The sequence below is a fragment of the Asterias amurensis genome, chromosome 12, assembly GCF_032118995.1.
Source record: "Asterias amurensis chromosome 12, ASM3211899v1".
Taxonomy (NCBI): domain Eukaryota; kingdom Metazoa; phylum Echinodermata; class Asteroidea; order Forcipulatida; family Asteriidae; genus Asterias; species Asterias amurensis.
This window is the reverse complement of record NC_092659.1, coordinates 14,793,347-14,811,790: the sequence shown is the minus strand read 5'-3', so window position 1 is coordinate 14,811,790 and position 18,444 is coordinate 14,793,347. Positions and strand designations below refer to the sequence as shown.

Below are 18,444 nucleotides of genomic sequence, written 5' to 3'. Positions count from 1 at the left end.
ACATGTACATGTATTTACTTGTTTGTTTGTGAGCTTTTTATCAATGAGGTTGCTTTATACTGGGCTGGGAGCGAGTCTAACAGGACAGGAAAGGGCTAGAGCGTAGGGATGAAACGTCTATGCAATGCCAGCAAAATAAAAATCATGCTTGATCGCGTTTAATGGGGAAAATCGGCAAAGCTAATGATATGAGTTTGACTTGTTTTACCTTGTCTGCGGAGTTGGTCTTGGATGGGATGGCCGACAGGTCAAAGAGTTGTTGTAGAGCTTGCATCTTCATCAAGAACAAGTCAACTTGTCTGTATACAAAAAGGAAAATAAAGTTGTTGGCTCCATGATGTATTGTCCTTATTAGCAATTTCATATTCTTTATGATCGAAAGGGTTTAAAGTTGTAAACAAATATCAAGTCACAAATTTATATTGTTTGTATAAAATAAAAGTGATAACAACATTGATAATATAGGCTACTCATAAGATGTTCAAATCCATCACTCAATGACGGTTGGCGATTTTGAAAACTGTTACCCCTGGGGTGGATTTCACAAAGAGTTGGGACTAGTCTTATCTCGAGTTAGGACCAGTTACTGGCCATAACTAAGGACTATCCGTGCAATTTGTATATCTCCTAGGACTAGTCCAAGGTAAGGACTAGTCCTAACTCTTTGTGAAATCGACCCCGGTCACTGGGCCATTTATTTAATTCCTTAAACTATCTCATCTCCCTTGGGAGTATTGACCCCTTGCACGTACTCACACGCGGCGACTGTGCCCCACTCACCATTTGGGTGGTCAATAGGTTTACGTGTAAACGCTGCGTCGCCTAAAATACTCTTTAAGCTTAAAATACTCACTTCACTGAATAACGCACAGTGACATTGCTCACCAATATGGCGTATTCAAACAATTCTAATGATGACGTCAGGTGAATTGGGTCAATGAAGTATGTGCCGCAAAGTATGTAGCGCAGTAAGCTAATCAATCACAAGAACAATCTCTATCCTCATAGGAACCTAGTTACTTTTATGGGCTACTTGCTCAAGTGTCATGAGTAGGATTTGAACCCACATCTAGATGACTACAACACATGTAATAGCTACCAGTATTCAAGTCCGTGATGCACTAAACCACTGGGCCACAACAAGCCGTTACTTAAATTAATGTTTCTTTTCGCCAAACATTAACTTACATGTACGAAAAATCTTTTCATTAATAAACTGCAAGAAAAATTCTTTAAAGACCCACTTTAATATGAAACACTTTATTTTATTTCAATATTGCTTTTAGATATTAAATTTGCATCAGGGATAAAGAATATTAATTTTGGTGTATGGGTAAAAACCAAAATTAATATTCTTTATCCCCGATGCAAATTTAACATCTATTATATCGTTGCGGTACCCGCTGCCAAAACATAAGATTCGAACTGCCTCTAACTGCCGGGCAACCTCGGTAGTCTAGTTGGTAAGACACTGCTCTAGAATTGCAAGGGTCGTGGGTTCAAATCCCACCCGAGTAACATGCCTGTGATATTTTTTCACATGACTCGGGAAAGTACTGAGTATACAGTGCTTATACACATGGGTGTATGGGTAAAAAACCAAAATTAATAATATTGCTTTTGTTAAACAAATTTAAATGGTGCAGCAAACTGTTTAATTACATTTCACTAAATTGTGTTTGAAAACACAATTTTATGTACACAAAAAATAATTCTGCATTTTATTCCTGGATCATATAATTGAACTTGACAAACGTTTCTTCTGTCCCCCAAAATTGTGGATGCCACACATCAATGCTTCAAAGGGTTTAATAACTAAATCAAACATATATAGGATTTGAGGCATTGCATGGTGAGGTATCAATGTATATTTGGTTTGCGGTAACACCATGTGTGTATCTACTTGCCAGGTAGAGTTTGTTCTTAGGGAACTGTCTTGCTTTATTCTACAGTCTCCTGTCGATGACTAGAGCGAGCTAGTCAAAACGTTGAGACCAATTCAGAACTGACTCTGCTGCAGTACAGTTAATTACGATCCTATAAGCTAAAGTAGTAGTCCAGTCTATTTTCTATACCATCCACCCTGGTAATAGTTTAAAAAGCAGAACAGTTCTTTTCAGCACTGAGAATTCCGATTATCTACTCCGCGGCAGTAGAATAAAGCTAAATCAAACATGATTTAACCGGCTACAAAAACTAACCCCTTGACCTCAAACTTTTTTGTCAGAGAATTTTTTTTCACCCGGTGTTTGTAACCTGAGCTGACACATATTAACCCCCGTCTAATTTGGTCCAATCAACAGTAATTTCCTGCTGTGTAATGGGAATGTAATGGACAAGAATACACCAGGGTAAGGGTGGAGGGGGCTGACCTAGACTTAAAGGCAGTGGACACTATTGGTAATTACTCAAAATAATTATTAGCATAAAACCTTACTTGCTGACGAGTAATGGGGAGAGGTTGATGGTCAAAAACATTGCGAGAAACGGCTCCCTCTGAAGTGACATAGTTTTCGAGAAAGAAGTAATTTTTCACGTATTTGATTTTGAGACCTCAGATTTAGAATTTGAGGTCTCGAAATCAACCATCTAAATGCACACAACTTCGTGTGACAAGGGTGTTTTTTCTTTCATTAATATCTCGCAACTTCGATGACCGATTGAGCTCAAATTTTCACAGGTTTGGTATTTTATGCATATTTTGAGATACACCAACTGTGAAGGCTAGTCTTTGACAATTACCAATAGTGTCCTCTGTCTTTAAGTGCTCTGTGCAATCTGGAGCATTCAATATGGTTAAATTCCCTTGATGCTTTTTGTAAAATAGTTAAATTAAAAATAAAATTACAATTTGTCGCATTTGAACACATTTTAAATTCAATGTTGCAATGGGTTTTTTTTTCAACAATTTTCTTGTACTTTGCCCTGTAAAGGCAGGCTATACTTTTGGTAATGTTAAATATCAGTGTTCTCACTTAGTGTTTTATCCAAACAACAACATGAACAAATGTAAGAAATTACCTACAAATCTTTGAAAATTTGAGCTCAATTGATTAAAATTGAAGTTTACAAGATAATAATGACAGAAAAAAAACACCCTCATTTCATAAAATTGTGTGCTTTATGAAAAAGGTTTCATCTTAAATTCAAATATTTTAGAGAAAAATGACCTCTTTCTCATAAAACTACATTGCTTCAAAGTAATTTCTAACAACGTTTTATGGTCATTATCGTTGGGAGAAATAACCAAAGGTATTGATCCTCCCTTTAATGATGGCTCTGCCCCCTTAACTTCTCAAGACTAGGCTGCTCAGGAAGTTTAACCCTCTGATGGGAGTTTCTCTTAGCAACAGGTCGTTGGGGCATTGATGGGTTAAAGACTTGCCTTTCATAACGGTCAATAAATTGTGAAAGAAAAGGCAGACTGGTTAAATTTATGACATCCCTTCAACGCTTTAACACTAACTGAGACGTTGGACATGCTAAAAATACTTTATAAGTGTGTGCTTTAAAAGTTATTTGAGTCTAGCCTCAAATTTATGCAACCTTTTCACACATTTTTTATTTGAGAAAATAAAATTTGCTGATTGCAAACTGCGTACTGACAAAAAGGACCTAATAGGTATAGTTGCAATTTCGCCCTTCTGGGCACAAAATGATTTTAAAATGCTCAAGACTTGCACAGTCTATTGAACATGTTAATGAACTAATCTTGACAAACTTTAGGTCTTTTTTAAGTCTCCTACAATGACTACTCTACATATTTCCAGTTAGTTGACTAACCCTAATTTTTTAAATATTCACTTCAACTGCATGGGTTGTGTATGGTTGCTTAATTCCAGGCTAACATCTGATACACGTATTTTAATGTTAAATTTGCATCCGGGACAAAGGATAATTAGTGTGTTTTATCCAAACACTGAAGCATCATTCTTAAAGGAACACGTTGCCTTGGATCGGTCGAGTTGGTCTTTGAAAAGCATTTGTAACCGTTTGTTATGAAATGCATATGGGTGGAAAGATGTTTTAAAAGTAGAATACAATGGTCCACACAACATTGACTCGAAATTGCGTGGTTTTCTTTTTACTTTGCGAACTAACATGGTCGGCCATTTATGGGAGTCAAAAAGTTGACTCCCATAAATGGCTGACTGTGTTAGTCGACGAGGTAAAAGGAAAACCACGCAATTTCGAGGCATGTTTGTGTGGATCATTGTATTCTACTTTTACAACATCTTTCCACCCATATGCATTTCATAACAAACGGTTACAAATGCTTTTCAAAGACCAACTCGACCGATCCAAGGCAATGTGTTCCTTTAACAAGCGCATTGCTCAGTGGGATTCGAACACCCAACCTTTGCCTTCTAGAGGACATGTCTACAACTGCACTTCACATAAATACCTCAAACAGTTTTGCTATTCCTAGTGGGGGTGTTTAAACTGTTAATAATGACCAGCTTGAGCTGTTTACAACTGGTTGTTTTCGGATATGTTTAAAGATGCATACTACTACCACACAAATGCATATATCCGAAAACTGTATCAGTCATAAAAATGCAACTTACGTACAGAGCTCAAGGACGTTGGAAAATGGACAAGTTTTACAGAGTTTCATACATTATTACACATTTTAACCAAAAAGGCATTTATGAATGGGAACAAAAGAGTAGTGACTCATTCTTAAACTGACGTTTAAAGCCTTGCAGGGTCGTGGCCGGTTTTAAAGGGTCTATGTACTTTTTTGGAGACAAAAAAACACATTGTCACAGATTTACATTAAACTTACACAGTTTGAAGATAATGATAGTAGACAGCTTCCCTGAAAATATTACTTGCTGAGGTGTTGTAGTTTTTGTGAAATGAGTAAAACAATGTCATGAACATAATTTTCTTCTCACTGATCATGAGATGAAAATTATTTTAGCATGTAAAAACGTATTTTCATGACATTGTTTTACTCATTTCTCAAAAACTACAGCACCTCAGCATCTAATATTTTCAGGGAAGCTTTCTACTATCATTATCTTCAATCTGTGTAAGTTTAATGAAAATCTGTGGACATTGTGTTTTATGTTACAAAAAGTACCCAAATCCTTTAAATGGCACTTTAAGGACTCGTCTCTACCCTTTTATTCCCTTATTCAAAAACTCAGTTAATGATTTTAAATGGTCACACAATAGGAGGGTTTATATTAAGACACTTGTTTGACATCCATACCTTGTTAGATCATTAGCAGATGTTAAGATGAGCTGGCGAAGGTTTGTAGCCGTCGTCGCGCCGCCTTTAATGTCATCGTAGTCTTGCTTTACCTTGCTGCCCATGTATTCTCGTAGCTTCTCGAGAAAGATGGTGTCTAAAGAATTGACGTTGAGATGATCCAGTCGAGATTGAAGAACGTGGAGAGCAATCTCAGTTGAGGAGGCTGACGTCAGCGAGTTTGTTTCATCATCGTCCGAGAGTGGAGGCTCATCATCTTGAGAAAAAAATCAAGATTAGAATAAAAAAAAGAAATGTACGTATAAGAAGTGATTTTTTGAAAGATACTGGAATGGAGTAAGGCTCCTCATAAAACCTTGTTCAGAAACACACATGTATCATCGTCAATATTGTTGCATCAAGTTATTTCATGTACAGATCACCCGTTATTATCCATAACAATTCTGCCTGGAAGAGTATGACCCAGAAAAAATCTTAAATCCATCAGTATGGAGGTCGAAAAGTGGACATCTGCTTTTCTGCTCTCAAAATAGCAGAAAAGCAGACTGAACGTCTTGTGTAAAGTGTATTTTCTACTTTTCTGCTATCAGAAAACAGATTGAAGGGTAAGACAAATGCATTTTTCTACTTTACACAAGAGACGTTCAATCTGCTTTTCTGCTATTTTGAGAGCAGAAAAGCAGATGTCCACTTTCAGACCTCCATACATCAGGCATTAAAGGCAGTGGACACTATTGGTAATTACTCAAAATAATTATCCGCATTAAACCTCACTTGGTAACAAGTAATGGGGAGAGGTTGATAGTATAACACATTGTGAGAAACGGCTCCCTCTGAAGTGAAGTAGTTTTCGAGAAAGAAGTAATTTTCCACAAATTTGATCTCACAACTTTGACCAATTGAGCTCAAATTTTTACAGGTTTGTTATTTTATGCATATAATGTTGATATACACCAAGTGAGAAGACTGGTCTTTGACAATTCCCAATAGTGTGCAGTGTCTTTAAACCCTATTCTTCTTTGAGACTATGATTTGGATGATTTTTGAGGGTGTTTTATGTTCAACCACATTGACCACTTGAGGCTAAAATTTTACACTGGACTACCAGCTCGAGGCACGTGATATTAGCATGGGGCCAGTAAACTCAAGACCCAAAAGTCCAGCTGTCTTGTGTTTTTGTCTCATTTGGAATCTTGTCTTGCACAACAAATTTTGGTCTAGTAAATGTTTTTTAAGCTATGTACATTTGTACAAGCCCTGGGCTCTTGTGGATTTTCCCACTGTTTTTGTTAGGCCTGTTGGGGGATGTTCACTTACATGAAGGCACAGGGGACCCAACAACGTTGTGATAGTGATTTTGGAGGAGTCCTAAAAGTAGGTGCGTCCCACACAAATCATATTGGTTGATTTCAGAGTTTTTAAGCAGTACACAGCTAAATAATAATGATAAAAATAATAATTGTGGCTTCTTATATAGTGCACATGTTCGTCACTTATTGACGCTCCTGGCGCCGTAACATACAGTATTTCCTACAAGATGTGGGACTACGTTGGAATTACGAGACCTAAATCTGATAGCACCATGTAATGTTTTACAGAGTGCTGTGGCGCAATTTGCTGCCGATCAGACCAGGAACACCGGGGGCGAACCCCTTCTCTTTTTGATAAGTGCACTGGGTTCTTTTACATGCATTAAATAACACATGGGACTAACAGCTTTACATCCCATCCGAAGGACGAAGCACTGGTGATGTGTCTTGCTTAAGGACACAAGTGTCTTGGCTTGGGATTCGAACCCACACTCAGCTGATCAGAAACACCAGAGTTTGAATTCGGTGCTCTTTAAAGATGCTATGTCAGATTTTTGGCCGATTTGACCCCAAAAATTTGATTTAAAATTCAATAGTTATTTTAATGGGGTCGAGAAAGTTACAAGCTTGCATTTGAGCCATTGCTCGAAAAAGTCCGCCAATTATTAGTAGCAGTGAAATAAAAGGTCAAAATTAGTTTTTGTTGGGATCCCGACAATATGTCACATGACCAAATCTTATGTGTTTTATAAGAAACATCTTTAATTTTTGTCATGGTTCCTGACCATTAAAAGTTAAACCTTTTTTCTTTAGAGCGGGTGATACTCTTTGAAATACCATACACTCAAAAAAATATATTTTTTAATGTTTGGGACTAAAAATCTGACATGGCATCTTTAACCGCTCGTCCACGACACTTCCACAATATCAGTTGATTTAAAATGTTTGATTGCTAATAATAATAGTGGCTTCTTATATGTATATAGCGTGCATATCCGTCACTGCAGTATTTTCCTACAAGGAATGTGGGACTAAGTTTTGTATTCTAGTAGGCAGTGGACACTATTGGTAAATTACTCAAAATAATTATTAGCATAAAACCTTTCTTGGTGACAAGTAATGGGGAGAGGGTGGTGGCAAAAAAACATTGTGAGAAACGGCTCCCTCTGAAGTGCCATAGTTTTCGAGAAAGCAGTAATTTTCCACGAATTTGATTTCGAGGCCTCAGATTTAGAACTTGAGGTCTCAAGTCTTGAAATCAACCATCTAAACGCACACAACTTCGTGTGACAAGGGTGTTTTTTTCTTTCATTATTATCTTGCAAACGCGATGACCGATTGAGTTCAAATTTTCACAGGTTTGTTATGTTATGCATATTTTTATATATACACCAACTGTGAAGGCTTGTCTTTGACAATTACCAATAGTGTCCACTGTCTTTAAATGCCATTACACAATAGCAGAACTTCTTATCACAGTGGTGTGAGAGAAACCAGCAGTGCAAACAACGTTAGTACACAAGGAAGTATACTGCAAGCTTTAGGACTACCCGAGCCTTAACCGTTAGATCAGATTCAAAGTTTCCAAACCCTTACTTTTCATGTTTTTGTAAAATGGTCATTCAACCTTTAACACAATCACTTTTTGTCGAAACCAGTTTCATTTGTGGTTGGTGCAATTTCTTTCCTGGCATGCAGTTTCAATTTCAATGCTAATTTTCTAGATTTTTGTGCCTTCCCAAACTGCCTCTCAGAAAATGGTGTCAAGGCCTTTTCACATGAGGGAAAGAAGCAGGGGTCCATGTCCCTAAAAATACAAGGTTATCAAGTCTATCTACATTGTGTGAAAAGTACAAATCTTTAGTGTATGGTTTAAATGAACTTCCCTTTCACTATTGAAACTAATTCAATTTTACAATAATACAAGTGTAGATACTTGATATTTATAAACAGGACTTTGCATTCCCATTTCCTAAAGGCAAAGTGGTATACCTTTTGGTTTTCGGACTACATGTAATTTGATTTTACTCCTGATATAAATGTTCATTATACAATAATACTAACATGTTAAAATATATTAATTTTGTTTTTTTACCCATACACCGATGTGTGTTAGCACTGTATACTCAGTACTTTCCCGAGTCCTGTGAAAAAAATATCACAGGTATGTTACTCGGGAGGGATTCAAACCCACGACCCTTGCAATTCTAGAGTCAGTGTCTTACCAACTAGACTACCAAGGTTGCCCGGTAGCTAGAGGCAGTTCGAATCCTATGAATTGGCAGCGGGTACCGCAACGATATAACACACGTAGATGTTTAATTTGCATCGGGGATAAAGAATATTAATTTTGTTTTTTTACCAATACACTGAGTATGGTGCTAACACATCGGTGTATGGGTAAAAACCAAAATTAATGTCCTTTATCTGCGATGCAAATTTAACATCTAATATATGTTAAAATATCATTTCAAAAGTTGGTCGCATTTTGGAGATATCACTCCCTGAAAATCCGGAGCGAATTTGTCAACTCAGGAATAGGAATACACACTATGAAAAACGAGTAACGCTTCTTAGATTCAATTTTCAAATGTTTACATATATAGCCATATTACTTGAAGTGAAATGTTTCAAAAAATGCTTGATACTATCGAAAGCTGCTGTAGGCTTATAACCAAAAGCTAAGCAAACAATCACTTTTTAGAGGATGTGACTTTTTATTTGAATATCAAGTTTGGGTAAGAACATTTTTCCCTTGTGTTTTGTTACTTGCTTAAAAAAACCCTGATCTTCCCAACCTAATGAGAGATAGACAGGGATGGGCGAGCCTCAACATGATTCTGACCTCGGTCGACTAGAGAGAGATAATAATAATAATAATAAACGGCATTTAAAATACGCTCTACTTAGAAAACTAAATCACAGCGCTTAAGAGAGAGAGAGAGAAAACAAAACTTTTTCTTTTCTTACCAGAGTCTTGATCTTCCTCTGTCTCAAGCTTCTGGGCCTCCGATGGATATCTTAATGCACAGCATAGTCCATTGTTTGTCAAACTATAGCTCTTGATGAGCTCCGCTAAGTTACTGAAGGTGTGCTGCTTGGTTGCGTCAGAGGACTGAAAAAGAATGATAATCACAAACTTGACTCAGTGATTACTTCAAATTCTTACCTGAAATTGCAACAAATGGCGGTTTGTCAAACTAGGCCCGATTTCATGGATCTGCTTACCGTCGAATTCTGCACATTTGATCACCATTCTCCGCTTACATGCAAGCGCTGAATTTCTGCGTTAGCCATTTAAGGGTAGAATGTCTAGTAACGTGGAGTATACTACGCACACGCACAAGCCAAATTTCCCCGCTAACCCTGTGAAATATGCTTGACGTAAGCGCAGCTTTCCCTGCTTCCGCAAGCGCCTCTTCTTTGTAGCAGAGCCATGATCTCGGGCCCTGATCTCATTGCTGTTTTGATTTCCACAAATATAACAACCCTGTCAGGCCTGGGCCCAATTTGATGAAGCTGCTTAAAGGCAGTGGACACCATTGGTAATTACTCAAAATAATTACTAGCATAAAACCTTACTTGGTAACGAGTTATAGGGAGAGGTTGATAGTATAAAAACATTGTGAGAAATAGCTCCCTCTGAAGTGACGTAGTTGTAGAGAAAGAAGAAATTTTTCCACGAATTTGATTTTGAGACCTCAGATTTAGAATTTGAGGTATCGAAATCAACCATCTAAAAGCACACAACTTCGTGTGACAAGGGTGATTTTTTCTTTCGTTATTATCTCATCGTAACTTCGTCGACCAATTGAGCTCAAATTTTCACAGGTTTGTTGTTTCATGCATATGTTGAGATACACCAAGTGGGAAGACTGGTCTTTGACAATTACCAATAGTGTCCAGTGTCTTTAAGCACAAGAAGTAACTAAAACTTAAACCTAGCGAAATGAGGTTACCATCTGTGACTGGTATCTTGCTGATTTTTGCTGAGCAATGAGATGTTTTAAAAGCAATACTTTCTGCTTATTAAAGTCACCTGGAAGTGGTATTTTTTCAAAATAAAGCTTTTGTCACTAATATATGTGTTTTGATGAGTGGAATGTGAATCAACAGTTAACTAAGGTTTTAAAAAATCAGTTCTTATGTTATTTACAAATTTAAGAGTAGACCCCGACCCAAGAGGGCGCTGTTCGTGACGTCAATCGAGGCAGACCTTGCCTGTAATGCGTAGAGTAAACACAATTGCAAAGTACATGTACGGACCAAGTCGTGAGTTTGAACGTTTCAAAATGCCGACCAGGTGTATTGCTGCTGAATGCAGAAAAACACTTTTTGAAATGTACCAACTCACGACTTGGACGTACATGTACTTTGCACGTGTGTTTACTATACGCATTGCAGGCAAAGTCTGCCTCGATTGACGTCACAAAAGGGGTAGGCGGAGTCAGCCCCCAAACAACTTTATATATTTTTTAAACATATAAATCGTGACAAACAATTACTAAAAAAATTGTTTTATTGTTCGTAAGCATATACTCTTATGTTTGAAAGAAAAACAAATTCTATTTCTAGGTGACTTTAAGACTCACCGGTTATTAACAGAGTCAAGCTGGTCATTATCAACCGTTTAAAGACTAGACACTTATGGTTATTGTCAAAGACCAGTCTTCTCACTTGGTGTATCTCAACACATGCATAAAATAACAAACCTGTGAAAATTTGAGCTCAGATGGTCGTCGAAGTTGCGAGATAATAATGAAAGAAAAAACAACCTTGTCACACGAAAATGTGTGCGTTTAGATGGTTGATTTCGAGACCTCAAACTCTGGCACCGATATGTGAGGGTGTACAAAATGTGCTGTTTCGTTGTTCTCACTAACATGGCCCAATTTCAAAGAGCTGCTCACATGGCTTATAAATAAGTATATAAAGTTGCTCAACAGCACAACAAAAATATGCTTACCAGAATATAATTATCAGCTAAAACGCCATTTGAAAAGTAAAAACTGTAACTGGAATCCTACTTAGTACTGCTTCTTTCTCCTTCAGCAGCTCTATGAAATTGGACGGAGGTTGCTTCTTTCTACTGCGGTTGTTTTCATTCAAAACAACTTTAGAATTTGGAATTGAACTCACTCAACCCGAAAAGCATAGCCCTACATACTTTCACCCTAACTGACAAAGGGTTAGTTTGTCACACTACAAGGTCAAAGTTGCAGAGATTTTCAGACAAATATTTGTTCAGACTGACAGACAACATTACTATGGATCATTTTATCATTGAAATTCAATCACCCAACCTTCAAACACAGTAAATTATACTATTTCACATGTTTTAGGGCAAAACAGATGTATGTATTACCATTATTAATATTTATGATTTGTATAATAAAAAAGGAAGGTTTGTATAATAAGGAACAACAAATTTGTTCAATATGAAAGAATTCAACCAAAATGTTGGTTCCCCAGCTAATCCTAGTTTAATTTGTTCCTCTTTTTATCCTAACCCAATCTAGATCCCTGCTTTATAGAGCGCCACAAATGAAAACAGGAAGCCCACAGCGACCTAAAAAGTAAAAGCATAAACTTTTTTTCATGGAAGGGTTCACTTTGTTGCTTGCCTGCTTACAAACAGGACATGTTTGGAGCAGGAAACAGGAAAAATATAACAGAAATAACAGCTAGCTCCAAACCGTTGCCGAGTGACACAGCTTTGTGCCAATGGAGGAAATACAAAATGTTAATTGTTTCAACAATATACCAAATACCGATAGAAACGCAGCTGAATAGAATTATGCAACAAAAAGGGGAAAAATTAGGTGTGCTTTCGATACTTGGTTTATGGTTTATGGTTTATTTATATCAAAATGTCATTGCAGCATACTGCTGAATTGCGACATTATTCATAATTGATACTTGATCAAAAACTTCTGAAAAGTGTTCTATATGAAAACCTTTAATTTGTGTTTATTTTTCGATTAAAAAACTTGATGAATTTTGTGTTGGAATATTACAGGTAGGGTCCTAGATTGGTTTTTGTCATCTAATGCTGATTTAAGGGACAAATTATCAACAAAGATACATGTACAATAATAGCAAAGTGTAAAAGTTTGAGTTGAATACAGTGTCTACTTGTTGAGAAAACAGCAAAAGCTGTCAAAGACCAGTCTTCTCACTTGGTGTATCTCAACATACATGTGTAGGCATAAAAAACAAACCTGTGAAAATTTGATTTCAATTGGTCGTCGAAGTTGCGAGATAATAATGGAAGAAAAAACACCCCTGTCACATGAAGTTGTGTGCTTTCAGTCGCTTGATTTCTGGACCTCAAAATCTAATTCTGAGGTCTCAAAATAAAATTCGTGGAAAATTACTTCTTTCTCAAAATCTATGTCACTTCAGAGGCAGGCGTTTCTCACAGTGTTTTATACTATCAACAGCTCTCCATTGCTTGTTACCAAGTAAGTTTTTATGCTAAAAATCATTTTGAGTAATTATGGTAGTGTCCACTGCCTTTAACAACATGAAAGCATTAAACAAAACAGAACACTTGATTATCGTTATATAACGAGATCACTGGCACTTGGCTAAACAAAAAGGTTGTTATTTAAAGAACAGCGAAACAAAGAAACACAAAGCAGAAATGAGAATCGGGTTTACCAATTTATTCTTTATATAAGCAGAACCTCTTTAAAGTGCTCTTAATATTAAAGTGGGGTTGACAGTAGCCTGTAATTTTTGGGACCAAGGACAATTATCACACAAGCGCAAGTGGAATACAGAAAAATATAGCGCTTCTGCATCCCAAATGTAACGAGGCCGAAAGCCGAGTTGGATATGGGACGCAGACGCGCATTATTTTGTTTTGTATTCCACGAGCGCGCGTGTGTAATAACAAATTTATCTTCCAGTCGCACGTGCAACGCGCAAAGTTTAAAATTTCAGAGCGTTATTTCGAGCGAACAGCATGCATGCACACAAAGTTTAGAATGTAATTTTTGCATTGTCCATATGCGAAGCCTGACGCATTGACACTCACAGTACGTAGTCTGCAATAAAAAACTGGGAGTAGGTTATAGGTACTGGCAGATAATATTTATTTGACTATTCTGATCGAAACTTTAGGCTGTCAAACCACTGGATTTCTCCACAGAACCACCACAACTCAGAAAAAAAATTATGTATCGTGTCTCTCAGCAAACCTCACTAGGATTGTATTCAAATGCAAACTTTCGTTACTACTGTTATTTTTGTGTCCAAATTTTCAAATTGTAAGTTTAAAATGAAACCATTAAAGCAGTATTGCTATCAGTATGATAAAATACCATGTGCAAGCAACAAAACAAGGAAATACAGTAAAAGTTTGAGTACAATGATTTAGGCCTAATAAATAGACAGTATTATTAGTCATTTCAGGTGGTGAACTTGGGGGGGGGGGAAATGTACGAGACCACAGGGGTTGAGGTTTACTAGACTGGAATGTTTTTTACATCACAATACAAACACATATTTACATCACAATACATCACAATACATCACAATACATAGGCCTGTAGGGCCTATGCTTCATTTTTAAAAGGGCAAGGGCACAAATGCATGCTCTACTTGGTAAAGGGCAACCTATGAGGAAATTGTAAAGGGCACCCAGGCATGGAGGTAATCACCTTCATTATATTACCTCCGTGAAGGACTCCGGCTGCCTCTAGCTTCCAGGCAATCTCGGTGGTCACAAAGATTTGAGTAACACTTTATAAGATATCTACTCTTAAACTGCAAAGGCTGTGGGTTCAGATCCCAACCGAGTAATTTTGTGGAATTTCCAATGTGCTGAAGTTTGTCGAATACAAGGTCTACAAAGTGTTACTTAATATTTATTTATTGGTAGGCCTATCTTTGTGGCAATAAGTGTACCCATGTGGCCATGCACATCAAGCTAGATGCAGAAGATTAAAGGAACACATTGTTTGTTTGTCTGGTTGTTTGTTTGTTTAGATGATCTTCCCATCAAGGAAACTTGGCAAACTCCCACAAGGGGATATAAACACCAAGCTGGCAACAACCAATCTCTCTCATACAAACATTGGTTTTATGTCTATGATTATGAATTGCACAAATTAGGAAATTGTGATTCAGTAACTAGACAATAATATTTATTCTAGTCATGGTGCACAATTTTCCTTTTATGTCGTGAACTAACACGATCGGCCATTTTATGGAGTCCAAAATTTGACTCCACAAAATGGCTGACCATGTTTGTTCGCGACGTAAAAGAAAAACTGTGGAATTTCGAGGCATGTTATTTATTATCTACTTTTAAATTTCTTACCAATTTGAATTTCATAACAAATGGTTCAAAATGCTTTTCTAAGACCAACTCGACCGATCCAAGGCAACGTGTTCCTTTAAAGTTAGTGACTGAACTTTGACCTTACCTTAATGAGGTAGCCAGCACCATCCGCAGTGGGTAGGATACGATATTGATAAATTCTGTCATCACATCTGCAAAACAAACACAGTACTTTTAACAACTATCACTCTGATCTATAGGCCAACTGGATCAGGGATTATCCACACTAGTGTGCCTAACAAACAAGGAACTTAACAAAATTATTTAAGAACTAGCTCCGAGGTAGTACAGTTAATCACGATCCTATAAGCTAAAGTAGTAGTCCCAGCCTATTTTCTATACCATCCGCCCGGCTCAGTTAAAAAAGCAGGACAGTTCTTTTCAGAACTGAGAAGTCTATCGAACATCTACTCCGCGGTAGTAGAATAAAGCAAGACAGTTCTCTAAGAACAAACTCTACCTGGCAAGTAAATATCCCACATGGTGTTACCGCAAACCAAATATGCATGTATATTGATACCTCACCATGCAATGCCTCAAATCCTATATAAAATTATTTATCATACCATAGACAGTTGGCTATCTTTTGAAAAGGATATTTTTTAAACAGTCTTTTGAGCTCTGAAAATTGATGTAAATTCAGGAAATACAATTTTGTTAATTGATCTTTCTAACTAAGTAACATCAAAAAAGACATTTGAACAAAAACTAAACAACTTACAATTTAGGACAATCAATTAAAACTTAAACCATAGTACACATTCCACAGAGTTTTTAACATTTACATAGAGTTCATGCATTTCTTACAGAGGTTTTTTTTTGTTCCAGAAACTAGCCACTTACAAAACAACGGGCCTCAAATTAGCCCTCGGCACCCACCCACAACTATTGCCATGGTGCCCTGCCCTTTGCTTTTGCTGAGTTCCAAAACAATACTTTTTCATCATTTAGAGGTGCCCCTTGCCAGAGGGCCTCAAAGAATTTTTCTACACATAGCGGTCTTCTAGTTTTTGAATGCTAAAGAGTAATTGTCATTTTTTTGTCTGTGTGTGGTAATCAGTGCTATGCCTGTATAAATATTATTAGTAACTTAATTTCTTTGAACATTTGCTGTCTTGTAGAACCTCCATTTAATGGTCTTTTGAGTTAATTATTTTTTTTTTCTATTTGTATTTGTTACAATTTTTTTAAGTCTTTGCTATTTTATTGTATTTTTACTGTTGAATATATAATTATTTATCATTCATTTAAAAAAAAAAGTAATGTATAATGCAAAGAGCTTTGATCCTTTGGAGAGGCGCTTCATAAATATTGATTAAATAAAAGTACTATGTACTTACAAGACTGAGAGCACGTAAGCTCCTTTGAACGACTCGCTATCTCTGACAAGGAAACTTCCCGTCTTATTGGCTCGTGTCAGATTATCTTCAGTTTGCAATCTGGTGATGCTGCCATGGTACCACGGATAAGGAAGCGCTCCTCCAGACGAAGTTGAAGACATGATGGAGGAGAATACGTAACTGGAGGTGAAAAGGCAGGAATATAAGTTAAAAGATTTTTTTTACATTTCTTTTTTTACACCAGCTAAAATGTACATTAGACATTCCAATGTACATTAGACATTCAGGTTCGGGTGAATTATAACATAAAATGTTTCTGCAAACCTAATTGTAATAGGGCATTAGGTTAATACAAGAGTGGAAAATAGCTTTTATAAAATAACTTTTGAATAAAAATTACACCAGTCTGTGAAATGACCAACTTGATGATGCACTGTCCGATTATGAATTAAATAAAGAGTTATTAATAATTTTAAGTTATAAATTAAATGAGGACTCCATCTATAAAGTTCTCTATTAAAAAAAAATTACTTGAACAAGCAATGGAGAGCTGTAGATAGCATTTTAAAATATTGTGAGAAAAGGCTCCCTCTGAAGTAACATAGTTTTTGATATTTTCACATTTTCACGGGTTTGTTATTTTGGTGCATATGTTGAGTTACACCAAGAGAGAAGACTGGTCTTCAACAATAACCAAAGGTGTCAAGTGTCTCAATACATTCATAAAAATAAAGCTTTTTACACAAGTTAAATTAAATCCAAAAAAGGATCTGCAATTCAAATCTTTTATTAATTTTGTATGGAAGTTTAGCACAGATGTAAAAAAAATATATATATATGTATGTATCAAATAATAATATATATATGTATCAAATAATTGTGGTTTATTATTTGATATCTGATATAAAAAGTCGCATCCCCTTACGGTGATCCCCTGTCTGCCGCTTCCCAGGTTGTATCGTTACCCGTGTGTGATCCCTGGCTACACGGCAGTTTGCGGTTTAATGGCTTCTGACAGGCACCCCCGAACAAAGATATTGACAAAATTGGGAGACCACCAACATAGGGCTAGATAGCTCAGTTGGTAGAGCGCCGGCACGTTAAACCGGAGGTCGTTGGTTCAAATCCCGCTCTAGTCAATTTTTCTTTGTTCAATCCTAAATCATTTATATTTATTTAAATATTGTACACAAGCTTGATATTTAGGTACGGACATTATAATCTAGCCACACTTGTACTTTTAGTTTGTGTACGTGTGGCACTTGCGAGACCACGACCAGACACACTCAGCAACTTTGGTCTGTAGACTGAACACAGCAGAACAACTCCCAGTCAGCTCTGACCTGAGCTGGCCTGTGAGATAGTTGCGATAACGTAACCCTCCTGCCGACGGCGTAGCCGGAGGGTTACGAAGCTGACCATTTCGCCCTGCACACATTGCATTAAGCTTTGTAACCCTCCGGCTACGCCGTCGGCAGGAGGGCTACGTTATCGCAACTAGCCTGTGAGAGTGAGATTGGGCAACACATTTCAATAGACCTTATGCACATGACGTCATTTCAGTACGGCGCCCCCGCATTGAGGTCAAAAGGAGGTTGTTCATTGGCCAATATATCATGTGCGTTTCGATTGTTTCGTCACCGTTTGACCTCAAAGATGGGGGCTGGATGACGTCAATACATAAGGTCTATTCAATTCATTTAAATTTACTTTATTTCCAATCCAATCTAGTAAACAAAACACACAAATAAATTTGTATACATTTTTGACAACTGCAAAAAAAATATCCAAATATTCTGCCATTTTTGTCAAAATAAACACAACACAATGTCAGCCAAGAAAACTGACAACCATTGAAAGTGATTTCAAATGCTTCCACACTTGTCTTACCATTGAGGTCTTACTTGTCTGCTTGTTAACAATCAATCATCAGTAAGTACATACCGTCAATGACTGACTGAGACAGTCTTCACAATTTTGAGACCGCACACACAGTCGCAGTCGGGCCCGGAAAAGTAACAAGAATCCTGCATTACATTGACAATGGCTTTAAATCCCAACTAAAGCTTACCTGACTCCTTTACTTTGTTTTCAGAAACATTCTATAGTGACCTTTCATTACAAAACAACAGCAAAGTTCTGCACCTCTTGAACAACCTACTGACAGCTCACAACGTCTCACACATCACAACTTCCTGTTGTTATTAAAAACCCTTCACAAAT

The 18,444-nt window shown here is 37.0% G+C and overlaps 1 protein-coding gene across 1 annotated transcript in view; it reads right to left on the bottom strand.

Moving 5' to 3' along the window:
• LOC139945207 (phosphatidylinositol 3,4,5-trisphosphate 5-phosphatase 1-like) overlaps positions 1–18,433 on the bottom strand; it is a 50,529-nt gene extending 32,096 nt beyond the window's left edge. The window contains exons 1-6 of the mRNA XM_071942501.1: positions 18,293–18,433; positions 16,222–16,401; positions 14,967–15,033; positions 9,502–9,646; positions 5,222–5,477; positions 209–299 (exon numbers count right to left, since the gene is read on the bottom strand). Of these exons, the coding sequence (XP_071798602.1) occupies positions 209–299; positions 5,222–5,477; positions 9,502–9,646; positions 14,967–15,033; positions 16,222–16,382 (720 nt within the window). The 5' untranslated portion in view covers positions 16,383–16,401; positions 18,293–18,433. The remainder of the gene's footprint in view (positions 1–208; positions 300–5,221; positions 5,478–9,501; positions 9,647–14,966; positions 15,034–16,221; positions 16,402–18,292) is intronic.
• Between the last annotated feature and the right edge of the window lie 11 nt (positions 18,434–18,444).